The following is a 27,117-nucleotide window of genomic DNA, read 5'->3' on the forward strand; positions in this document are numbered from 1 at the left end:
CACCAAATAATGAACACTTTTATTTGCGAGTTAGGTTAGAAAAAAGCTCAGACTGATACACTAACGCTCGCAAGCTTGCTGGTGGAAAAAACAAAGCCACTCGAAGATTGAAAAAGAGTAATGAACGCAAGTAAACATAAAAAAAAACACTGACTTCTCAACTTTCGAATTTTAAAAAAGATTAATGACAGGCGGTTTTTTGATAACATTAACCCAGCTTGAGAAAACTGGATCAACCGGTAAAGTTTTTATTCCGCTGAAAATCTAAAAACTAAATTCCACCTTCGAAACTAAAAACTTCCCGTTTTTTTTTCGCCATTTCCACTTTCGTATATTTAGAATGCTATTTAGGTCACTTTCAGCAGATTAATTCCAATTGAACTCAAAAAGTGCATATATACCTAAGTGCATTCATAAATGCATCAATATGTATGAATGCACATCTAAAGTTATTAGAGACTTTTATGCATTTTTTCCTCAAAAAAAAATCAGCAAGACCTATATAAGAGTATTTAATATATTCATTACTCTTGAACAAAGAAAACGGAACTGTACCGAGCCGGTGTTGATGAATTCAAAACCAACTTTAAAAACAAGTATTCACACAAAGGCGAAGCTGCGCTTCGGAAACACCAGCGAGAAAGCGATAAAAAAGAAGCACAAAAAAGCGCAATAAGAAAAAGTAGACAAAAAAGTAGAAATTAGCCTCAAAAGAGTAAAACTTTGGTATAAGTATTGACACAAAGGCGAAGCTGCGCTTCGCAAATAGCAGTGAGAAAGCGATAAAAAAGAAGCTCAAAAAAGTGCAAAAAGAAAAAGTAGACAAAAAAGTAGAAATTAGCCTCAAAAGAGTAGAACTTTGGTACGAGTATTGACACAAAGGCGAAGCTGCGCTTCGCAAACAGCAGCGAGAAAGCGACAAAAAAGAAGCTCATTAAAGCGCAATAAGAAAAAGTAGACAAAAAAGTAGAAATTATCCTCGAAAGAGTAAAACTTTGGCACGTGTCGTCGAACCTGAAACTTTTATTAAAAACTATTCAAACAAAAAAATTCCAAATTCCCCAAAACCTCTTGTAACTCAATAACCTTCACCAATACAGCTTTAGAAGGGGCATTCAAAAAACTAGAAGAAATCTGAACCATCAAAACGATTCCTGCCTGCGGGAACAAGTCGAAAAAAACTGACGGACAATAGTCTGAAAAAGCAGATAACTCCTTGTTTGTCAAAACACAGGTCTCGGCTGGAATCGAACCTGAAGCCCTGGTTGTCTCAAGTATGTACATAATGTCGACGCCAGTTGTACTGGATGGTTAACTGAATTTGAATTTATTTTGAAGCAAGTTGAAAAACTTTATTATTTTCACGTGCGAAATCTTGAACGAAGTTTTTCTGGGGGTAAAAAGTCTAGAACCCGGTTGCAACACCCTTGCTTATCGCAGGGGTATTCATATTAAGCAATTTTCGAAACTACGAGCCATCATTCACGTTTTTCGCGCTAATTTAATTTTATTATTCAAGACAAATTGAAGTCAACTTAAAACGAAGAAGCCAAGCAGAGCTTGGCAAAACTTGCAAAAATGAATATGATGAAAAAAGAAATTCAGGACACCTTAAAAGCACCGGAGCTCACTGTGCAAGAGGCACAAAACGTTCTAACTACAGAGTAATAAAAACATGTATCAAAAATTCAGAAACAAGTTATTCAATAAATTTTCTGCCGTTTTTTGGTAACGAGCAACTGAATTAAGTAATACATAAATCGGACTAGGTACTGAAGCAATTCGTTAATAAGCACTTAAAAATCTACAACAGTAAGATATCATTACAGCTTAAAATATAGCAAACAAACGGTTGGAAAAGAAATAATGAACGCAAGTAAACAAAAAATACTGACTTAAATTTAAAAGTAAGCATTTAAAAGTAAAAATAGATGCCTTAAGCTCTTTAAATTTCCATAACAATGGCACGTTTTTGATAAGCATTTAAAAGTAAAAAAAAGATGCCTTAAGCTCTTTAAATTTCCATAACAATGGCACGTTTTTGATAAAATAAATACAATTGGAGAAAAATGGTTCAATCAGTAAAAAAAATTATTTCGCTGGGAAATCTGACAATTAAATTCCACTTTAGAAACTAGAAGTCGATCACGTTTTTCGTGACCTTATCACTTTTGCTGTTCGATGGTGGAGTTTATTTCTGCTTATAACAAAATAAATGAACTGAACTTGAAAAAAAATCAAATGTTGAACCGCGAAAAAATAAATTTGAGACTGAACAAATTTTAAGAATTTTCCTCGAACAAAAAAATTGATCTCGACCTATATTGGAATCTAAACTACGTTCATCGACTCTTACTAATCTGAAAAAAAGAAACAGACTAACTTCTCTCGACAGACCAACTTTTCTCGACACTGAGACTGACAACTTTTTTGCAACGTTTTCTAGAATCTTAATCAGTGTTGAAATGCCTTGGTATGATATGACATCTGTACGTGCTTTCTGCAAGGTAATCAAAATCGGCTTGAAAAAACCCACCCTACGCCATAGTTCTTTCCCAATCTGGGTAAGTGATCGGGCAAGCAATAATTTAAACGAAAATTTGATTCAAATATCCGGAAAGTTTGAAAATTAACGATATCAATAACATTCAAATATATTTGAACCAGAACAAATTTTGGGACTTTACCTTTCGAGTCACCTAAAGCTCATCCAATTTTGAAGCTTCTTCTTTAAGAAATTTGTGTCTAAAGTTGGATATTAAAAGGGTAGAGTTCAGTCTAAGCTGTAATAAAGGGATGTCGAACAAATTGATATATTCCACTCTACTCACTTATTGTATACTTCTCTCTCCTGTTGCAGTTTAATATCGCCAGCTGGCATGATAGTCTCAGGCATGGACATCCCAAAATTCCTCTCCGGCTTACTCCGCAAGTCCAGATCTCTCTTCCTATGCTCCCACGTGAACACGTCTCTAAAGGGGAGGGCTGGCTTCAACTGCCCTTCGTGCAGAGTATTCTCACGCCAGACCTTGCAAAAAATAAACATTTTTACTTCTTCGTAGCAGCCAGAGCAAATTGCAGCTTCACCGTTACAATTAACGATATCAATAACATTCATATAGTATGAAAACCACCAGATGCTATCAAAACCACCAACCTTATTCCACTTGGTTCGACCGAGACATTGTTATTAACATCCACGCTGGTAAATTTATAAATTTCGAAATGCTTCTAAGTCAAATATGCGGTGATAAGGAACTACAGTGCTGATTTAAATTAACCGGACAAAACGCGTAATACTTGAAATTTAATACGCATTTTTCTCAAATTGGGTTGAGTTTAGGTGAAAACTTATGAAGACAAAACTTGCTTAGAATTTTAGCAGAATTAATATGGTGTAATTTGTTTTGCGAAATTCGGGTCCAAAATTTTACCCCAAAAATGGGTCATTTTTGCTTTTCTTAGTTAATAAAAAATACGCCAAAATTACCCAGTCGATCACAGACATAATGGGATCAAAGTGAGCACCTTACGTAGCCCAACAAACTTTAAGAAGGGTATATTCTCCAAAAAAAATTGCAAACCGTTTAAAAAATGTTTTTTAAATAAAAAGCTGGTAATTTATATAGTAAAAACGACCTTTTTTGTCTATCAAACAAAAATAAAGTGTCCTATACAATGTTTTGGAGAATATACCATTCTTAAGGTTTGTTGGGCTACGTAAGGGGCTCACTTTGATCCAATTATGGCTGTGATCGACTGGGTATTTTTTTATTAACTAAGAAAAGCCAAAATGACCCACTTTTTGGGTAAAATTTTGTCCCGAATTTCGCAAAACAGATTACACCATATTAATTTTGCTAAAATTTTAAGCAAGTTTTTCCTTCATAAGTTTTCACCTAAACTCAACCCAATTTGAGAAAAACGCGTTTTAAATTTCAAGTTCAACGCGTTTTGTCCGGTTAATTTACATCAGCACTGTATAATGTGTCTCTATAATCTAATTCTCATCACTAGCGGATTTAGGAGGGGTTAGGAACTTCTTCTTACCATAACCTTTCGGTTCAATTTTAGGGCATCAAGTTTCGGTTACAAATCTACTTACAAACTGGTTGATTTCCTCCTGTCTTTTCTCGTCAAGGGGTCTCTCCGGCAGATTGTCCGCTAGAGCGCTGTCCATGCCCGGGAACTGGAATCCCTCCTTGGTCATCCATTTTGCTCTGCTCGCCATCTCGGCCTCCGTCTTCGCCCTCTGGATATTGTAGGGCACCATCACTCCCGAGTTCCAAAAGTCCTCCTTCATGAATGTGAACAGACGACCAGGGTACTAAAATAAATCAAGGGTAGAAAAACAAAGACACTAAAGACAGCCGGGTAAATCAAAGTCAATATATATTTAGTATAAGTTAAAGAGTTGAACCAAAAGTGAGCCTAAGCCTATTAAAATATTGAATACATGATATTTTGCCATAATTGTTCAATTTTCATTATCGGTTGTAAGCTGTGCCAAAAATAGAAAAATATATTTTTCAACAACTAATCTCTATAGAATCCGTTGAAAGGAAACTCATTCGATGTTCTCGTAACCATTTTCAAATACTAAATGAAATTATTTCTGCGCACCCTCTGTTGCAGAACATCTCTCATCTCGTCTATCGATAGCTCTGTGGTGTTGACAGTATGCGAACTGTAGTTATACACACCATTGTCATCCGCACTTCTCAGAGGCGCCGAGAACTGAAAGCAAGCCAAAAAATTTATTTCCCGGTAATTATTAAGAATTCCACAATTCAAATTTAGAATCCTAACTATGAAAGGCTTGTGTAAATACAGTAAAACCGGCTAATGGTTTATATATATAAAAAAACAATTAAATCCCCAATGAACCTACCACCACCAATGCAAAATCTGTGGTATTGCAAGGATGTTCTTCGCAATCAATCTAATTGTTTGTTCAAAACTGTGTCAGGACACTTCTACTTGTACCAAGACGCCGTCGAAAAGACAATTACCCTCAGGCAAATATATATAGTTAAGTTCGATTCAAACAAACCAGGATTCAACCGTACAATATCCCTCCTAACGGACCTACCGTATAAAATCACATCTACGCATGTATTTGTATTGAAAACTTATTCCGTAAAAAATAAGCAATTCAAACAAGCGCGCAGGATATATTATTTGCGAAAATTTATCTTATGTAATAGCTATTTTAATTTGTTAATCAGAATATTACTTTTTATGTAATCAATAACAGCAATAACTATACCAGCTACTGCTATGGGATCAACTAGGGGTGCATCTAGGATTTTCTCAAGGAGGCGGATTTTCCAAAAATTTCGAAATTTTTGTCGACTTTTTTTAGATTGACCAAATTGATTTTCTGAGCTCTCCTATCACTATAAAGACCCGATTTTGACCAAATTTTCTGCGTCGCAGACAAAATTTTGAAAAAAAACAAGCCAAAAAGGCGTTTTTCTGCAATTTTGGGAAAATTTTGACCAAAAAACCGCGTTTTTTCGGCGCGCGCTGTCCCCTCAAAATTAGTATATATTAGCGCCAAAGGCGCCTTTAGAAAAATTTTAGGATCCGTAACCAAAAATAGATATCTCAAAATAGCAAAACAGTACAAAGGGGGGACCATTTGGGTCGGCAGGGGGTCAAATTCCTGATGGGGGAGGGGCGTCCAGCCTTCACCCTAAATCCGTTGGGATCAACCGTAAAATGCCCCATAAATTTTTTTTGGCGGAGGGGGTACAATGCGGTTTCAAAAACCAATAAAATTTCAAAATTGATTGATCTAAACTTAGCCAATCGAAAATTGGAAAAGAGTAATGAACGCAAGTAAGCATAAAAAAAGTCTTTGTTTGAAAAATTCTCAACTTTCGAAAGGAAAAACAGATGCCTTCAAGCTCTTTGAAAATCTAGAAAATTTATGAATGGGGCTTTTTTGATAACATGAACCCAACTAGAGAAAACTAGATCAATAGCTAAAGTTTTTATTCCGCTGGAAATAAATTCCACTTTCCCTACTAGAAATCGTTGACGTTTTTACGCGCCATTTCCACGTTCGTATTTGGAGAATGCTATTTACGTCAATTTCAGCAGATGAATTTCAATTGAACTGAAAAAGTGCATCAATATGTATGAATGAACATCTGTAATTATTATAAACTTATGCACAAAAATCAGCAAGACCTATATAGTAGTCTTCACTACGTTCATCACTCTTAATTACCAAAAAAAAAAATTATTGAAAATGATATGGTTACCGTGAAACTCTGAGGCAAAAACTTAAGACAATGACTCATATTCTGCGATTAGTTACCAATTTCCGCACCAATGCAGCAAAACAGTTTTCATCAGGAAACTTCTGTTCAAACTCACCCTTCTAGGCTTGGGATTGTTGTTCCTGTTATTGACAGACGCCTTCTCTACATGGTCCTTGTTCTCCTCTACATAATTCCTCCTCTCCCTGTCCAGCGCCCTCTGTCTCAGCATCTGCTCGTACTCTGGATTGCTCATAGCCAGAGGAGTCCACAGTCTCGAGCCAAACATCTTCACGTCTGTATCTGCAAATGACAGTCGATTGATAGTTTAAAACATCCCATTCACAAAGCGAAAGATGGCATAGATAAAGATACAGCTTTTACTACCAAAACATTTTCGAAATTAGTAATCGCTCACGTTTTGCGTGAACTTTACACTTTTTCTGCTCGATAATGGAGTTTGCTTAGTAATGGAGAAAAGCTGATTTTGTCTCTAAGATCAACCCGGGGTGCGCTTAAAAAGGAAATTTCGCGCAATTTAACTATCCCAAATTAGCCTATTGCCAATTTTCAAACCCCTGTAATTTAACAAAAAAAAACTTTGTTTAATTTTGAGCTCAGGACATCAATAAACTCTGTCGATGGCTAGTAAAAAACCGACGTCAATCTGAAGAAAAAACTACGCCATAGAATAAAATTTCCGCCAATTTCCTTGAAAATCGGGAAAACAAGACGGCTCGAATCGTTGAAAACCCTTGAACAGTCCGCCATCAGTTAAGGCGCCTGAAGCAGTTTTTGGTACAATTGGTAAAATTTCAAAAAAAAAACATACTTTGATCTTTTTGGCATGCCTTGACCCAGCACTCAGTTTCTAGTACAAAGTGATATGACTCTCACGAAGTAACGCGTTTTTTTGGTAAGCTTTCAATTTTAAATGGTTTCTGAATTTCTCAATTTGCGGCTCACGCTATTTGTAAACAGAACATAGCAAACATATATTGGGAAAATAGTCCAAAGAACTAAGACAAACCGCGAAAAAATATTTTTAAGCCTAAACAAATTTTGAGACTTTTTCTGAAACAAAAACGAAAAAGTCATCGCGACCTGTGAAAGACCCCAAACTAAGTTCATTGACTCATAAAAACTATTTTTGACCTATAGATATTGCCCTTGATTCTCTATTTTATTGAATGAAAAAAAAACATTAAATAACCTTCGTGTTGTAGTATGGCATCGTCGAAATCTAGATCGATGTCCTGACTCTTCGCTTTGTGTGATGATTTGTAACTCTTTTTCCCAAGTTCAGTCGCTGCTGATTTGTTCTTGCTGCTATCTCCATGTTTTGTGCTTGCATCTGAATTAAATAAACCTATCAACGGGACAAACTACAAAGCTTTCGAATGTTACAAAAGCTACCAAAATATGAGTTCCAAAAAGTTCTATAAGAAAAAGTAAAAATAAGCCTCAAATTAGTAAAAATTCGGCGACGTTTCGGACTCGAACCCACGACCTACTGTAACCTACAAATTATGAGTCTCACTCACTAACCACTCAGGCACGGACGCTTAGTCCATCACAAACACTAACCACAAATAAAGCCGAGAACAGATGCTATGCAATTTAATGCTTCAGATCGTGATTATAGCAAAAAGGCACAGAACTGAACACTGCACAAAAAGGTACACATCTGAACTGAACTTGCGAGGTAGGTTAGAAAAACAAGAAGGTTCGTACCAAAACTAGCTGTTCTCTAGCGGAAACAAGCCATCAGGCAAATCGAACTTTCTTGTTTCCTAAAACTTGTGACCAAAAGGATGTTGTAGAAGCATTGGACAATATTTCATTTCAGGCTTTAAATAAGCAACTTGTCTAATCTCTGCTTAACTTGGATTGGATATAGCAAAATACACATGAACAGCCATGCCAACAGTTGAACACAGAGGCGAAGTTGCCCTTCGCATACACACGCAAAAATATGACCGATAATGCTACTGAGAAAAACTGAATGAGTAAAACTTTGAGTCTACAAAATTTCTTAAGTGACGCACGCCAATTATGAGTCTACATAATTGCTAAGTCAAGCAAGCTCATTATGTCGCATTAGCAGTACCAATTAATTTGACAGAAAAAACTTTACCAACTAACATGCCTCAATTTATAGAGCGGACACAATTTAACTAGTATACGAAAAAGCTCATTAATAACATCCGACCCTGCCCAGGTTAGAACCCTCTTATTTTGTTGCGGGTCTACTTCCCTACCTCTACGCTACAGATCCATGATACCTTGAAGCTAAATTACTATTTGGTATATAATAGACTGTGTACATATCGTTAACATTGGCTGTACTTAATAGCATGTTTAAGTACAGATAATGCTAATTACAGCCAATGCTTAATAGGCTGTTCTTAAAACTGTACTTAATAGCTTGATAATGGTTATTGATCAACATGAACACAATTTATCGCAACAGTATTTGCGTCGCAACAGTACTTGCAACCTATGTTGGAAAAAAACGATAGTATATAGTATAACACAAGCTTTGCTTGTGTAAAAAGTGTCAATGAAATCACAAAAACAGAAAAATACAACTGCCTTATTCGAAATATTTTTACAGGAAAAAAATATGGCCTTCAACCTCTTTGAATTTCAAGAATCATTTACGATCGATTTTTTTGATGAAAAGTATCCAATTTTTGAAGAAACCGGATCACTTTCTGATGAAGTAACATTCGTTTCTTTGCTCCATTTCATAACTGGAAAGCCTAGTTTGAATTGAGCTTAGAAAGGGCAAAAAAGTTCGGTCGAAAAAATTGCCCTTTGATATCATCAAGACTGCTAGTAACACTTGTAGTACCAGCAAATTTGACCTTGTTAGAATTTTGCATAACGTTTGTGTGGTTATTTCGCTTCACTGATACAAAAATAATCGTTTTCACCAGATGGCACAAAAAAATGAAGACACAAACCACAAGAAAAACGACTGAAAGAGAAACGCTTCGAAAAAATGACAGTTTAAAAATAAAACTAAATCAAAAATCAAATTGACAGATCATCAAATATACATTTTTTAAAATCCTCTAGGAAATCTAAAACAAAATCACTTTTTAAAGCAAAAGTAGTTTATTTTTTTTATCGCCAATTGTCCAATTGATGGAGCCCGTAATTTGTCATATAACTTACAATTGAATTTTTCAGTGAACTTGAAGTAAATTTCGAAGTGAACTTAGACTCGCACCGCGGAAAAAAAACTAATTTGAAACTTTTCTGAAAAATCATCGACCTATATTAAAACCTTCACTACATTTGATGACACTTTTTTGTTGACACAGACCCACTTTGAGAAAACTGAATTAAAAAGTTTACGGCAGCTCTATCAAGTGAAATAAGAAAAAGTAGAAATAATCCGCGAATTACCAAAAACTCAACTACTCGTAGGTTTGGAATCTGCGACCTACTGAAATCAAGATATTTTGGGTCTCACGAACTATCCCCTCAGCCACGCAAACTTAACAACCAACAAACACTAGTCACGAATAAAGCAGCTACATATGCTAATAAATTGCCAATGCCATTCAGCATAAGTGGCACCAAATACAAACAGACTCAATTTTACGTGTGATAAATTGGAACATAACAAACTGAAGGGATCCACGCAAACTTTGCATGAAACAAATCGCAAAGCATAAAGCCACATTAGGTATAAATTATGCTTTTGCGACTTAAGTTGAAAAAAGATAGCCAACTGACAGTTGGAAAAGAGTAATGAACGCAAGGAAACTGGAAAAACACTTTTGAAATTGGAAAAAAAAACTTGAAGAACAATTTATGATGGACACTTTTTTGATAAAAATTAACCCACTTTGAGAAAACTGGATCAATAGGCAAAACTTTTATTTCGCTGGGAAATCTGATAATTACTTTCCATCTTCGAAATTAGAAGTCGATCACGTTTTTCGTGACCTTTACACTTTTGCTGTTCGATAGTGAAGTTTGCCTTCCTTTTAACAAAGGAAATGCAATGAACTTAAAAAGAAATCACAAGCGAAACCGCGAAAAATCATAACTGTGCGTGAATAACTTTTAAAAAAATTTCTGAAAAAAAAACAAAAAAATTCAGCAAGACCTATATAAGAGTACTCACTACGATCATTACTCTTAAAAAGAAGGCTCGTACTAATACGTTCGCTTCCCAAGTGAAAAAAAAGTAGAAAAAATGCAAAAATACTTTATTGTAAGGGCCAAAGACAAAAAAAAACACACGAACAAAAAGGAAAAAAAAACTCACATCGCAGCTTGATCCTTTACAATTAAACATGTTATATTTACATCTTTTATAACTCATGTTTCTTCATAGTTTTTAATATAAGCTGACAAAAATCAATGTCCAAGATTTGAATAGTTTCTTCGACGTCCGAATATTCTCTGCCACCATCTCATAACTCCTTTCGGAGAAGAGTTCCTCTGGCTTCCACAAATCCAGGGCTGATCAGAGCACATAACATTCGTTTTAAACCAACTGAAGGTAATGAAATCAACCGGATTCTCATACGGTATTTTTGGAGTCCATCTATCTCCAACTTTTAAGAGATAAGGGATACCCTGACGCTCATCTCTGAAACCACTCCTATGATTAGCTCGTTTCAACTCGCCAATTCCAAAACCAATTTTGGTAATTATATTAGCTTCGCAACTAGGGTCGTAGTAAGATAAAATGTAATTAAGGTGCTTGCCTTCCGCAGAGTAATCAAATAGCTTTGAAATATACTCCAATGGAGTTAGCAACGCATCTCTGTAACCATAGGTGAAGTAATAATAATATTGACCGTGACAACAACCCTCTGTGAGTACAAAATAGTTATGATGCTCATACTTTGATACAAAGAGATCATCACATTCATCTCTAATAAATCTCTTTAATTTTTTAAGACGACTTGCGACTGGATCGGTGGGTATTACTCCTTGGAAAAAATTGCGGACTTCAAACGCTGGATTATTGTGTGTACCTTCTCTTTCAGTTACGAAAGCATCTAGACAGTAGTATATACTGTACACTCTGCACAGTGCCCAAAAGTAGTTATGAGGAACATCGAACGGAATTAAGAATTTCAGAGAAGACCAAGCTGGCACGACAGTAGAATTAACTACAATATCATCTGCTGTTCCAAATTTGACACCAATTAACCAAAAAGATGCAAGCCACAGTATAACTAAATTCATTTTAATAAGAAATAATGCTATTTCTTAACGATCGACAACTGCGTGGAATAAAAATTGTTTACAAGCGTGATTCAATGTCATTAACAGAACAAATACAAAAGCATATATCAACTTAAAACAAGGATGTACTCTTTGTACCGACAACAGCGTTTCATCATAATCCCGTAGCTAGGATTATTGATTAAAACGACTGAAATTTTTTAAACTTTGAGTTTAGAGAAAATATTCCATCAAAAGCTATTCAAAAAGAAGAATATTTTCTGGTTGAATCTTTTGATAAAACTAACCCGAATGGAGAAAACAGAATCAGTAAGTAAAATTTTCATTCCGCTGCGAAAACTGAAAATTAAAATCCACTTTCGGAACTAGTTGATCATGTTTTTCGCGACTTTTACATTTTGGCTGTTCGTTAATGGAGTTTGCCTTCCTTTGAAAAAGAACTGAACTTCAAAAGAAATTGAAAGACAAACCCCAAAAAATCAATTTGGAAATGAAAAAAATTATCACGACGTATGTAGCAGTCTGATCTGCACTACGTTCATAGACTCATAAAAAGGGCAAAAAAAATACAATTATAGAGGGAATTCAACTACAGGCCTCAGGCAATCAAGTGGACTGTCCTACACAACTGTGCTACTGACGTTTCAGGAACCGCAGCAAACGTGCCACCAAAATGAGGACTAATTCATTTGAGTTGGATTGGAAGCTAGCTTATATAATTATTCCGCTGTAATTAGGATAAATTTAAACCCCTTTTTGTAACTTAAAGTCAATTCCAGTTTTTGCGCCATCGCTTTTGATTTTGGAGAGCGTAATTTGTCACCATTTACACAGAGGCGAAGCTGGGCTTCGCAAAAACTTGCGAGAACATGATCAAAAATCAGCTCTATCAAATGAAAAAAAAATAAAAATAAAACCGCGACTTAGCAAAAACTCGGCAACGTGTTGGATTCGAATCTGCGACCTAGCAAATTTGAATCTCACGCATCACTCAGCCACGGATGCTTAAAATCCCAAAACTAGCCACCAATAACGCAGCTACATATATTCATAAGTTGCCAACTCGATGCAGCAAAAGTAGCGCCAAATACATAAATTGGAAAGCATAAAGCCAAATTATGCATGAATTATGCATTTCAAAAAAAAATGCGAGATACATTGAATTGGAAAATTTCTGAAATCGAGCTTTTTTCATTGCACAGCTGTTTGAAACGAATAACTTTTTTTCGGTTCAATTGATGAATTAAAAATGCATCAGCCGTGTTAACTTTTTACTAATAAGCACTTTATTTGCGACTTAGATTGGAAAAAAAAGAAGTTCGTACTAATACACTTTGCTTCGCAAGTGTAATCAATTGAAATTGAACTGAGCTTGAAAAACATCATAGGCCAAAGCTGCAAATTTTAAATTGGCATGAACAAATTTTCCTGTAAACAAAAAAATCGCTCGACCTAAAAATTTGTCTTCACTTCGTTCATCGACTTTTCATAAGTATCCTCACTTTGATCATAAAAACTAAGTAACAATTCATCCTACACAGAGGCGAAACTGCGCTTCGCAAAGACTAGCGGGATCGCGACAAAAAACAGCTTTATAAAGTGAAAAAAGAAGAGATAAAAACAAGTCTCGAATTAATAAAACTTAACTACGTATCGGATTCGAACCAGCGACATTGAGATGTGGAGTCACACTCCCCGCCCTCTCGGCCACGAACACTTGCCAATCGGCAAATAAAGCAGCTATATATGCTAACTAATTGCCAATTTATGCGGCAAAAGTGGCACCAAATACAAACAATAATTTGGAACATAAAAAATTGAAGGCATCCTACTTAAAGGCATCCTTCTAACTTTGCATGTCATCAATTGGAAAGCATAAAGCCATATTATGTATAAATTATGCATTTCAAGATAAATTGAGTAAGAAAACTTCGGAAATCGAGCTTCGAGCTTTTATTGTTGTAATTTTGTTTGAAAACAATAGCAATTTTCGGTTCATTTGATGAATTAAAAATGCACCAACTGTGTAACTTATTACTATTCGAATGTCAAAGCACATGCAATCAAAAAACCGTAAATGAGTCACCAAAGGTGGCACCAATATTTGCAACTTAGGTTTAAAAAAAACGACTGTCGTACAATTACATTACGGTCCCTAAATTATGCTAGTTTAATTAATACAACAGCGTTTCATTTTTGACTAACTTTTGCTCTTCTTGTCTAGAGACGCGTTGTTGTTGTTTGTCTCCTGGAAGTAAGCAATTCCGAACTCCTTGCTCATCGACTTGACCATATCTACAGTGGGAAACAGCTGGTTGCGAACTACATCTTTCAGACTGCTCGTTTGCAGAATCTGAAACGCCAGCATAAAATACTAAATACTTCATCTATTTATCCACTGATTAACGTATGGTTAGTCTAATAAATAATTAATATTTTAGCTGAAAACATTTACCGACAGCAAAGATTCGGGCTCATGAAATTTCATAACATCATAGCACATTTTACAAATATAGCAGATGTGGCAAAAACAGTAGAATTTTCGAAAATCCAAATAGCTGTTGGATATTTAACACACAGAGGCAAAGCTGAGATCCGAGCCGCTTGCGATACAACTAGATCTGTCAAAATGAATGAAGATAGTGAATCAAGGCGTGAAAAAACATGCCCAACAATTAAAGGCAAAATCAGCAGCGGAAAAAAATTAACCAAGCGGTGATGAAGCCGAAAGTATCTAAGAAGAAACTCTTCAAGTCGAATTTTTCACAGCAAAAATTTTTACGTTTCCTTTTCTCTCATAACACACAAATGCACACAAAAACTTTTTTCGCGCATCAAACGACGCTAAAACAGGCTACAAAGCCGATATAAAACAAGTCGAAACCTAATAAGCTGAAAAAATTTAAAAAAAAAAAAGAAATTTCAACAAACCGAGTGGTAAAATGCAATCAAATTAAGTGCAGAGTGGAACGTGAAATTGTGTTTCCCATGAAACGACCCAAAAGTAGGTCACTGAGTCGATAAAAAATAGACCGAAATAAATTGGGCCGAATAAAATTTTTAAGCGAAACAAAAAAAAAAGAAGTACTAAGTCAAAGAAAGTAAAATTACAAGTACATCAAACACTAAAAGTACCATTCAAAACATGTGCGCAGCAAAAAAAAACGATCCAAGATGTAGCAACTAAGTTCACAAATGATAAGCAGACAAATAATTGGCCGGCAATTTTATTTGAAACATAAGATTTCCCGTTAGAAAAAAAACAGATCCAGGCGTATTCGTTATTTCCAGGCTAAATGGGCCGGTAAAAATCCCAGCATTTTCCTACTTCCTTCCTCTTCAATTGAAAAAGGGGCGAAGGGCAAGTACGAAATATCAACTATCAGCTGTGCACCTGTGATATTTTTGTGAGGCAGTCGAATGACATTTTGGGAACCATGTCCCTAACATAGAGCAGAGGCTGAATCATGATTGAAGAGAGGGACTCGTGGATGCGAACTCGGAACAGGGACACTCCAAAAGAGGCATACAGTCTAGAAGAGAACATCAGGTCACTGTCGAACATCAGGCGCAGTCGAGAGGACGAAGGGTCGCCTGAAACAATCAAACTTAGATTACAACAGCCACATATCTGAGCTCAAGAGGAGAAGAATGAACAAAATTGAAGTGGATAAGATAGTAAAAGTAAAGCTAATTTGATTAACGTCATACTCAATAGATTAAGAACTTGTAAGTCAAGAACTAAATTATTTTCATAACAAATGAGAAGGTTTACGTTTCTGGAATAAATCAACTTTATAATGATTTTCACTTAAGATTGGCTTGAAACTTAGGTGCATTCCCATAACTCCCAACTTTCATATGACCTTAAAAAATCTGTCTCAACGGTCCCAAAAACTTATTTCTTGAGCACTGTTTGATCGATATTTAAGCCAATGAATAGAGACATGAATTGTTAATCGTTCAAACAGCATAAATTCAAGCGGAAGAAAAGTGACAGCCGCAGTCGCGCCAACGTGCAGAGCGCTCACCTAAAAATTGTGACGCTCACGTAGCTCGCCCTCTTTCGGCGTAAGTTGTCTCTTTGATCAAATAAAAAGATTTGCGACTTGAGTAATTGTTTTTTTGGCACCTATGGGACTGATTTTGCATCTTGAGACTTATGAATACGCACCAAACTTAAAATAAAAACCAGGAGACAATGTTGTTAAAAATTCGCATAACAAGAATAATAGTTTTTTCTGCGATTCGCAGTGGTGCTATGAAAGGCTATCCAGCCTGTCTTAGTATATTCCTTTTATCTAATTTCATCACATTCCAGACTGAGTTATTTAGTTGAGCGAAGCTCTTTTTTGCGCCTCAAGGCCGTTTATTTGCATCTGACAACTTTCATGTGGTACCACTATTGCAGCCGTAATTGATCAGGCTGTGGTTAGACCTGAAAAAAGAGATCAAGTGAGAGCTCGTCCTCACACACTATCATTACCAAAGCAGGGGATCGATTTCACGATCTGACGATCTCAAGGTGAACGCCTTACCACTATGCTAAGTGCGCATAGGAACAGCCTTCAATTTAGAGGAAAGTTTTTTTCTGAACGATGTCACAGCAATAACAGACGTTTTCTCGCGTCCTCTTTTGCGTTGGCTATTCTCATCATGGAGGGACCAAATGATAGAACTATTTATACCCATCAGAATTGTAGAAAAACATAAAAAGTTCCTATTCGATTGCTAAAGCGAAAGCAAAATTGACTGACATTTAAAACATTCTTCTCCCAGTGAACAGGAGGAAGGCGCTACTCCCGATAACAACCAGGCGCTATCATAAACATTTCGTGTCTCGGTTCTTGTTGCAATGCAAATGTAGAGTATAGATGCATATAAAACAATAGTATAAATGCATAAAACTGAACCAAAATGTAACAACAATAAGCGCAGTTGGCCGAGTGGCCTAAGCTACAATAACGCCCACTATATAGACTCTACAGTTGACGTAGGTTCGAGTCCCCCACCTGCCCATGTATTAATATACTAAAAAAGGGGGTTATATCCTATTTTAACTGTTTTGTTGATTCTAATTTGGTTCAACCTTGATTAAGGCTGACCGCTAAAAAAGAGCAATTTGTCTCAAGGACATTACCGACCGGTTCTTGTGGCTAGCTTGCACCAATTTGTTTATTGAAACTGTGGATTTTTGAAATTATGAAAGTGAGTTGTGTGAAATGTTGGCTTTTATAAAATTAGTCACGATGAATGTATGTATTGCCGAGAATACTACGAGTTAAAGCAATTATTTGCCGAGCCGTTTTATACAGTTTTGGAGATTAGAGCGCACATTTTGGCGCCCCACAAGGGACACACATAAATTCAGTAGGGAGTATCCCAGTCACGATTACGAAATCTAGTGTGTCCATCCCAGCCTCTAATACACAACATTTAACTGGCAAATATCGAGTATCCCAGTCACGATTACGAAATCTAGTGTGTCCATCCCAGCCTCTAATACACAACATTTAACTGGCAAATATCGAGTATCCCAGTCACGATTACGAAATCTAGTGTGTCCATCCCAGCCTCTAATACACAACATTTAACTGGCAAATATCGAGTATCCCAGCCACAATTACGAAATCGAGTGTATCGAACAGGACGACGGCGTATTTCTCTGCCTTGGTGTACACAGTGACCGCAGTAGCAACCAACCGGCAAAGCATTTCAAACGAACACTCGGGGACTAGCCACCAGCTGTTTCGTCTAGTGGCCAAGGGCTGGTTCGAACCGCCAGCAGAATTACTCAAGTCTCCCTTCGACTCGGTTGGTTTGTTCTGTAGTGAGGTCAACTTTCCCTTAAAAGTTTGACGGACAGGAAGAGGAAGCGGAATAGGCCTTCATACAGTTTCGCCGGTGCACCCAATCTCCAAAACTGTAAGAAGTTTCCAAAACTTTTAAAACTCCAATTGTGCTATAAATTTAAATACGATGTCATTTATGATAGAATTTTTCCCGCAAGCTAGCCCCCGGTAATTTTTCTCAATACCCAAAATTTTTGGACAGTTCCGTTGAACTGAAATATCTTACAGTCGATACATAGACAAACTGACTTGACATTTTTTCTCGATACCAAAAATTTTTGGATATATGTGAACGGAATATTAATCAGTGAAATCGGAACATAGACAAGAGGTACTGGACTAGTTTTTTGGATTGGTTTATGACTCGAACCTGCTGACCAAAATTTACTGAAAAGTTTTGTATAAAAAGTAAAAAATTGCCAAAAAATCCTCAAAACGTCTCCAGAATTCTGCGAAACTGTGCTGTAAGATGACACCAACCTTATGTTAAGTGGTCTGGTAGCGAAATATCAGGCAAATTAAGTTGAGTTTTTTCATCCTCAGGTTTCTTCCGCGTGTGTTGTTGGAATTTAACCAATTTGCTTGATCCCCCACCCACCATTGATGAAACTGAAAGCCAGTTCGCTTCGAGTAAAACAAAGCCGTTTCAGCCCGTCAGATTATTGACTTCGTTGCGTGACAGTAAAGTTAAGTGGTCAGGTACGGTGATATTAAGTGAGTTAAGTTGAATTCTTTCATCCTCAGGTTTACTCCGTGTGTGTTGTTGGAGTTCAACCGACCTACTTAATTTTCCAACCCCATTGGTACTTAAGCGTAACGAAACAGTCGCATAGGTCCCCTAAGTGTATGGTATTCATTCTAGGAGCTAGTTCTTTGGATCACGCGCTCCGAAAACTTCCCGCTCCGTCCCAGAAGCGCGTCAAAGATACTTGCTTTACGAAGCCAGGTTTAAGTTTGAACTTTAACGCTAGGGACTCTCAGAAAACGATACAGTACTACCTTCATCACTACCTGTCGCACCGTAACGACCTTGTAATTTGGCACGACGCCATTAATAACTCGATAAGTAGGCACCGCAGCAACAATAACCGCAAGCTGAGTAGTGAGCAACTTGTCAATTTGTTATTAAGGTATAGGACAAACATTTGTGCGATCGTATACTGTAGACGGAACGGAACCGAGGATATAGAGGAAAGTTTAGGTTCAACAGGTATTCTCGTTCTCAACGTCGTTAAAGACTTTATCTCTAAGCGTAAGACTAAGGACCAGGTACTAATTGAGAAGTACAAAGAGCTTCACCAGCCTCCTTCCCTTGAGTTAAAGACTCTCCTCCTTCTAAAGCGTTATAGCGCTAATCTTAACATCCTTAAGACACGTAAGAAGCGAAACCGCTTACCCCTCAAAGCTCGGAAAGCTATAAGAAATAGGATTCAGGTAGAAGCTTTGAGACGTCAAGTTCCCCCGTCTTGTAAGCTAATGTTGATTTACTAATGCAAATTTGATTACGTACCAAAACAGTATCTCATTTTATTGATTGTTTTCTATAAGTGAACATCCGTAGAATATTGTCAATTTGTGAAAAACATGGACGAAAAATTCCAAAGTTAGATACGCAAGTTATTCGAAACCCGTCTAAATCTAGAAAATGAGCTGCTTAAAGGTCACTCATTATTACTTGAGTACATTGAGAATAATAGTCGCACTACAAAAATTGATAATGCTGTTTACAAATGTAAAATTGCGTTGGAAAAAGCTGTCGACGTCAATGAGCAATTAATTAGGTTAGCGGGAAAAACGGAAAATCCTGAAAAAATTATTGCTCAGCAAGACCTTTGGCTTAAGAAAGTAACCGAAATGAACGATAAAGTAATGCACGAAGCTCAGAGTTACAAGATGAGCCTTGAACCTTCGTCATTTCCAGCAGCCGGCATTACAGGGAGCAAGGGATCTTTACAACAAACTAGGTCAGAGACATCCTCACACTCGCACAAAACAAGTGATTCAGCAGCACGAGTATCTGAAAACAGGTTTAAGGTCTCTAATAAGTCTAAGGATAGTAGAAAGCTTGACTCACATAAGTCTGATAAATCTGCTTCCACTCGTCATACGTCGACTGTTCGCACTATGTCATCAAGTGAGAAACGGCATGAGTTAGCTTTAGTAAAACGACGCCATGAGGAGCTGGAAAGGCAGTATCAAGTATCTTTAAGACTTAAAGAGCAAGAGAACCGTCTTAAGTTCGAACAAAGTCAGCTGGAACTAGAGCAATTGGCTGAAAATCATAAAAAGCAACTAATTGAAATGGAATTGAAAGCGTTTGAACTTGAGGACAGTTCATCTGAGGTTAGCGAGAAGGTAGCGGAAAGTAACTTAACAGGAGTAAGTCAACCTATTTCAAAGGTAGCAACCGATCGAACTAATGATTGGGTAGACTCTGTTAGTTCACAAGCACCTCCTGACGTTGCTAGTGCGCCAGGTTTGCAGGCCTTCACTCATGTACCCATTTCGTCAGGACCGACGACTTCCGCCCTCCTTGCTCATGCAATTCACACCAGTAATAGTCATAACCATGAGCACACAGCATTGAGTGACCCTGGAATCCATAGTTATGGACATCGGGCTATGCCTCAATTTGGCAGTGCAAGCCGTTTGCCATTGCAAGCTTCTGTTTCATTCCCAGCCCCTGTTCCATTCCCAGTTAACAATATGCATTCTAGTGCACACGTGTCACCACCGTCTGCTGTTCCTTTACAGACCATGAGTTCAAACATAACTAATGGTAGTTTTGCCATCGCGCAACCGGAATCATTACCTGTCCCAATGTTACCGGCCCAACCCGGTTCTGGTTTTGTTTCTTTGTCGCCTGCATTTGCTGGTGGTGACTTCTCATCTTCTGGAATAAACCCAACGCCGGTTTTCTTTTCGGCACCTAATTGCCATGCAGCGCCAGTCCAGACGCAACATAATCTTCCCTTTGTTCCGCATACTGTGTCACCTAGTATCAACGATTACTACACAAGTGATGCAAACTTATGGCGATTGGCTGCTACAACTCCAATCGTCACGCCTGCTCAGTGTTGTAATGCTGGAAACATTTTTTCTAATGTGACAACTGTTGTCCCATCGTGTAACACCGCCGCTCCTTATACTAGTGGTGGGACTGTGTATTTTAATACTCCCCCAGTTCATCCACAACATGTTCCGCATTTCGTCAATCATACTAATACTGGTTATCAGCCAGTCAACGAAGACTACGCACCGTCTTCTGCTTATCCGAACCAAGGTTGTTCATCGGATCGACCTCTCTCCGCTCGTGAATTGGCGGAATTATTGATGCATAGCCGCAAAGATCATCTTCCTGAATGGAAGTTAGCCCAGTTTGACGGCAACCCGTTAAACTGGCACGAATGGTTTGGTCAGTTTAAGTCCACCGTTGATTCCGCTGTTCTCACCGATGATACGAAACTAACATACTTAAAAACGCTCGTCACAGGCAAAGCAAAAACCGCAATTGCGGAGTTTAGTTACAGTGGCGTTATGTACAAGGATGCACTGGCCACCTTGCAACGGAAGTTTGGGCAACCACATGCCCATCTTGGTGCGCATCTTGATAAGCTGAATACTTTTCCTCCACTTAAGATGCACAATTCGGAAAATGTCATTAGTTTCTCCTCTGCAATATCTGGCCTCGTAGCAGTTTTCAAATCATTGTCTTTCAACGATGATCTAAAGAGCGTTAACCTGTTAAGCCAAGCTGTTAGTAAACTTCCGCCTAACCTCAAGGAGGCTTGGTCAATGCATACTATTAGACATAATTGGCAGCGACCAACACTCTTAGACTTTAACAACTGGTTGAAAGAAAAGGCCGAGGGGCATGAAAGATAACGTTTACTCAGCTCTAAGGCAAAAAACGAAGAACCGGTTAAACCAAAAACAACCAAAGTTTTTGCAGCCAATAGCCAGGTAACTAGTAAGGCTCAGGATAAGTCTAAGTTTCCGCCGTGTGTTTTGTGTAAGGGTAGTCATGCATTGTGGAATTGTGCTGTTTTTAAGGAAAAGAATGCTACTCAGCGAGCAAAATACGTAGCTGAACAGAAACTTTGCTTCGCTTGTCTCAATGGCAATCATAATTTCCGGCAATGTTCTAGAGCAAAAAAAGTGCCCGAAGCCAGAGTGTGATAGCACACATAATGTCTTGCTCCATGGAGCCGAAAGAATATTTCCTCGGAAGGAAAATTCAAATGTATCGAATAAGGCTGGAACAAACAAATCCAAGGAGAATACAAACACTTCCATCCATGCCGCTGTTAGTGATGTACATGACATTGAATCTTCTAAAGGGTTGTTGCCAATTGCAACACTTGGTGTATCCTCGGATGTAACCAGTCTCCTGACGTTGGTTCTTTGTGATCGTGCATCGACTCACTCCTGGGTGTCTTCGTCACTCGTAAACCGTCTCGGCTTAGTAGGGGAGCCCGTTAACTTGTCAATTAGTGGTTTCAATTCAACCACCGTTGTTGAGACTCAGAGGGTCAAGTTTACAGTTTCCTCCGAGCCGAATAATAGTGATTTCGTATTTTCTCTCTGTGCATATGTTAAAGACAATATTCGGATTGGTTCCGAATTAATCAATATTGCTGATTTGCAGAATAAATATCCACAATTAGCACCTATTAAGCCCATTCAATATACTTATGAGGACGTTGAAGTTATTATCGGACAAGACTACTACCACGCCGTTAGACCCATTGAGTTCATCTTGGGAGATGATAAAAACTCACCGTGTTCCGTTCGCCTACCGATAGGTTGGGTCTTAAGTGGTCCGTTGCCGCCGTCCGGTAATTCTACTTCTTCGTGTTTCAAGTGTGTTGTTGAAGATTCTTCTCTGACCGACCAGATAAAATCCTGGTACGAGTTGGAATCGTATGGTGCTTTCAAACAAGTCGATGCCCGTTCCACCGCGGATAAACATGCTTTATCCATCCTCAATTCTGAAACCGTTCACAATGGCGAAAGATACATTGTGCCTATGCTTTGGATTGATAGTAATGTCAGTCTACCAAACAATTATTACTCGTCACTCGCCCAATTTAAATCATTGGAGAGAAGGTTAAGTAAAGACCCTGAGCTGCGCGAAAGATACGCAGAAACAATTAGAGAGGACATTAGGAAAGGCTATGTCGTTACCGTCGAACCGCATGATCCACGTAAGCGTTCCGATCGCGAGTGGTATCTTCCGCGCCATCCCGTTGTAAATCCGAATAAGCCGGGTAAGGTGCGCCGAGTCCTTAATGGGGCTTCTAAGTTTCACGGCACATCCTTAAATAAGTCCTTATTGGTGGGTCCTGACCTACTCCAAAATTTAATTTTTGTGCTTTTGCGATTCCGTCAACATAAGTACGCCGTCTCCGCGGATATAGAGGGTATGTTCCTCCAGGTAGGAGTCCTTGCCCGCGATCAAGTTTCGCTCCGTTTTTTGTGGCGGGAGGATACCACTTCCGATGTGGTAGTTCATCAGTACACTCGCCATATATTCGGCGCACGGGATTCGCCTACGTGCGCCAATTTCGCGTAGCGAAAAACAGCAACTGATAATATGTCCACATACCCTGAGGCCGCCTCAGTCGTAAATGAAAAATTTTACATGGACGATTACTTGGATTCATTCGAGAACGTTACCCAAGCAATTAAAACTAGTCGCGATTTGGTTTCCTTACTTAAATTAGGAGGATTTAATTTGACTAAATTTGTCAGTAATGCTGATGAAATCACTTCAGCAATGAACCCCGAGGAATCCGAAACCTCGTTTTCACCCATCAAGGAAATTTGTAACGGTGCCGAACAATCATCACACGTCTTAGGTCTTAAGTGGGACCATGTGAAAGACACATTGGTTGTTAGCAGAGGCGTGGATCGTCCTCTCGATAAAGCAATAACTCAACGAACCGTCTTGAGTTTCGTCTCTTCTGTGTTTGACCCTGTTGGGTTAGTAGCTCCATACACAGTTAGGGCCCGTCTTTTACTGAAAGATATTTGGAAAATCAGTGGTCAAAGTTGGGACGACGAACTGCCAGAAGACATAAGAGATAAGTTTCTCGAGTGGCACTCCGGTCTCCCTCTCTTAGGGCAATTGACTATTCCCCGTTGTTACTTCACAGAGCCTGTTGATCAAATTGAGCTCCACATGTTCGGTGATAGCTCGCAGGACGTTTTCTGCGCTGTTGGATTTTTGCGTGCGCGACTCGCGAGCTCGCATAAAACTGAAATATCCTTCATCTTTGGTAAAGCTCGCGTTGCGCCCATGAAAGCGCTATCTATACCGAAGCTAGAGCTTCAAGCTGCTCTGCTCGCCACACGACTAAAAGATGATATACTGACCGCCCTTACCGTCTCTATTAATCATGTCTTTATGTGGACAGATAGTACAACAGTTTTGCAGTGGCTAAACTCCACTGAAAAATTACCTGTATTCGTCGCTAATCGTGTCGGCGAAATCCTCGAGTCGACCACTATTGATGAGTGGCACCATGTTCTGAGCGGCGATAATCCAGCTGATACCGGTACGCGGGGGATTTCTTCGGAAGCCCTCAAGGATAGCAGCTGGGTTATTGGTCCGAGCATTCTCAGGACTACTGATTGGCCGTTTATACCCGACGAACGTGTAATCAATAAAATTCGTTTGAAGGGTCCTTCTTGTGATGTTGATAATTGCTTGGAGACATCATCTTCCTTCGTCACCGATGTCACATCCATCAAACATCCCGAACACGGGTTCAATTGGGAAAGGTTCAGTTCCTTTACAAGATATAAACGAGTAGTCGCTTTTATGTTGAGGATGTTGCCTTCACATAAGCATTTTCGTGGTAAGGACTTACGAATCACCGACCCCACTGAACTTGATATTGCAGAAAGCAAACTGATTCATCTTGCTCAGATGGAATCCTTTCCCGTTGAGTTAAAAACACTCACCGCTGGCAAACCTATTAAGAGTAGTAGTAAAATTGCCACATACTCGCCATTTATCGGTCCCGCTGGAATCATTCGTTCCACCGGACGGATTGTGCGCTTAGTGAATACCGAGTTTGATACTAAGCACCCAATAATACTCGACGCCCGACATACCTTAGTTCGTTTGTTGGCCCGCAGCCTCCACCATAAGCATTTTCATCAAGGATTAGATTACATGCGCTCCATTTTAAATATGAAATATGCAATACTTGGGTTGCGTCGACTACTGCGGTCTATCGAAAATCAATGTGTAACAGGCCGTAAACGCAAAGCAAGCACCATCCAGCCAATTATGTCCGATTTACCGGTCGAACGTCTCGGATACAAGCAACCACCCTTCAATCATACGGGTGTGGATTACTTTGGACCGCTTTACGTTCCGGTTCGCAGAAGCACGGAAAAAAGATGGGGATTTCTTTTTACTTGCCTCACCACCAGGGCTGTACACCTTGAGATTGTACCGTCTCTGGACACCAGTTCCTGTGTCATGGGCATTGAACGGTTCGTTGCGCGCCGTGGTACGCCAAGCACAATCTGGTCGGATAATGGCACGAACTTCGTTGGTGCGGAAAAGGAATTACTTGCCTGCATCAAGAGCTGGAATGGCATGGCTCCGACCATTTTTGCACACAAAGGTGTTACTTGGAAATTTAACCCGCCAGGCGCACCCCATCATGGCGGCTCCTGGGAACGCCTCGTCCGAAGCGTGAAGCGCGTGCTGTACGATATCCTAGACAGTAGGCGAGTCACTAAAGAGGTGTTAGGAACAACACTCTGCTTAGTTGAACAGGCTTTGATTTCGAGGCCAATCACTCCCGTTAGTACCGATTCACGTGAGTTAGAAGCGTTAACCCCAAACCATTTTTTGCTTGGACAACATGCCACAAGCTTTCCTTCGCTTTTACCCGGGGAGCACTTCGATCACAAGAAAAGGTACGTGCGAGCGCAGTCATATGCTAACGCGATTTGGTCTCGTTGGCTTCGAGAATATGTTCCCTCGCTGAATAAGCGTGTCAAGTGGCACACTCATTCTGACTTCACTCTTAAAACAGGCGATCTCGTGTGGGTGATTGAGCCCGATAGTCCGCGTGGGTACTACCCTCTCGCCCGAATCGTCAAGCTAAACTATGGACAGGACGGTTGCGCCCGATCCGCCCTTGTCAGGACCGCAACCCGTGAAGTCACAAGGCCGACCGTTAAGCTCGCTCCGGTTCTTCCTTCTTCAGGGGGGGAGTATGTTGCAATGCAAATGTAGAGTATAGATGCATATAAAACAATAGTATAAATGCATAAAACTGAACCAAAATGTAACAACAATAAGCGCAGTTGGCCGAGTGGCCTAAGCTACAATAACGCCCACTATATAGACTCTACAGTTGACGTAGGTTCGAGTCCCCCACCTGCCCATGTATTAATATACTAAAAAAGGGGGTTATATCCTATTTTAACTGTTTTGTTGATTCTAATTTGGTTCAACCTTGATTAAGGCTGACCGCTAAAAAAGAGCAATTTGTCTCAAGGACATTACCGACCGGTTCTTGTGGCTAGCTTGCACCAATTTGTTTATTGAAACTGTGGATTGTTGAAATTATGAAAGTGAGTTGTGTGAAATGTTGGCTTTTATAAAATTAGTCACGATGAATGTATGTATTGCCGAGAATACTACGAGTTAAAACAATTATTTGCCGAGCCGTTTTATACAGTTTTGGAGATTGGAGCGCACAGTTCTGAAAGCGCGCAACACATCAAAATTGAATATTGACTGCTCAAAATTGAATTATTCTCTGAGATTCGTTATTTTTAAATATTCAATTCTGATTGGATTTCCATCATTCTTGCATCATAAGAGACTCCACCTTCAGTTGCTAGTGACTGAGTTTTTAAAGCATTTCCATTTCATTAATCCGTGTGAAACCTTGTTTTGAAAAATATTTCGGCAATCTTGTACTTCAGCACTTTTGTGTACCTTTGTTTTTAATTTTCGGTACATTGTGAAAAAAAATCAAGAAAGAACGACAAACTTGTTTCGATCAAACAAAGAAAACAAACAAACAAACTACATGCAAACAAAAATTTTTTTTTAATGAATTTCTATTCAGCGAAATAATTAGCGTAAAACAAAATTACACAGAGGCGAAGCTTCGCTACGAAAAACAAGCGAGAACACGACAAAAAGCAGCTTTATGAAGTGCAATGAGAAAAAGTTGACATAAGCCTCGAATTAGTAAAAATTCGGCTACGTCTCAGATTCGATCTGCGACCTAACGATTATGAGTCTCACGCACTAACCACTCAGCCACGGAAATTTAATAAAACACAAACACAAGCCACCAAAAAAGCAGAGAACTATGAACTTCAGAGAAGCTGTGAAATTTACAATGCTACAGACCGTGATTATAGCAAAATTTCCATCAAATAAGTGAACACTTTTAATGAACACTTTTATTTGCTAGTTAGGTTAGAAAAAAGGTTCACACTGATACTTCGCTCGCAAGCTCGCTAGTGTCAAAGTTTAAATTTACACAGTGAAAAAGCCTTTCATAAATTTCGTAGGTTTGTCTCAATTTGCATCAATTAATTTTGAAAAACATACCAATTAAGATAACTACCTGTATTATATTACCCAGCGTTATTGAAGCCGGAATTAAACGAGCTTACACAGTTGGACCAGAAACTAAGACGAAACATTACATAACGAATACAGCAAAAAAAAAAAAATAAATTTAAAACTCAACTAGACCAAATCAGAGTTAGTAAATAGTAAACCA

At 38.6% G+C, this 27,117-nt stretch overlaps 1 protein-coding gene across 1 annotated transcript in view; it reads right to left on the reverse strand.

Annotated features, from left to right (window-relative positions):
- The window catches only part of LOC134854663 (uncharacterized), a 275,825-nt gene that overhangs the window by 3,265 nt on the left and 245,443 nt on the right, over positions 1-27,117 (reverse strand). Inside the window, exons 18-24 of the mRNA XM_063871011.1 lie at positions 14,884-15,083; positions 13,695-13,842; positions 7,483-7,623; positions 6,388-6,572; positions 4,624-4,737; positions 4,106-4,327; positions 2,832-3,028 (exon numbers count right to left, since the gene is read on the reverse strand). Of these exons, the coding sequence (XP_063727081.1) occupies positions 2,832-3,028; positions 4,106-4,327; positions 4,624-4,737; positions 6,388-6,572; positions 7,483-7,623; positions 13,695-13,842; positions 14,884-15,083 (1,207 nt within the window). The remainder of the gene's footprint in view (positions 1-2,831; positions 3,029-4,105; positions 4,328-4,623; positions 4,738-6,387; positions 6,573-7,482; positions 7,624-13,694; positions 13,843-14,883; positions 15,084-27,117) is intronic.

This window comes from Symsagittifera roscoffensis, chromosome 9, assembly GCF_963678635.1.
Source record: "Symsagittifera roscoffensis chromosome 9, txSymRosc1.1, whole genome shotgun sequence".
NCBI lineage: Eukaryota > Metazoa > Xenacoelomorpha > Acoela > Convolutidae > Symsagittifera > Symsagittifera roscoffensis.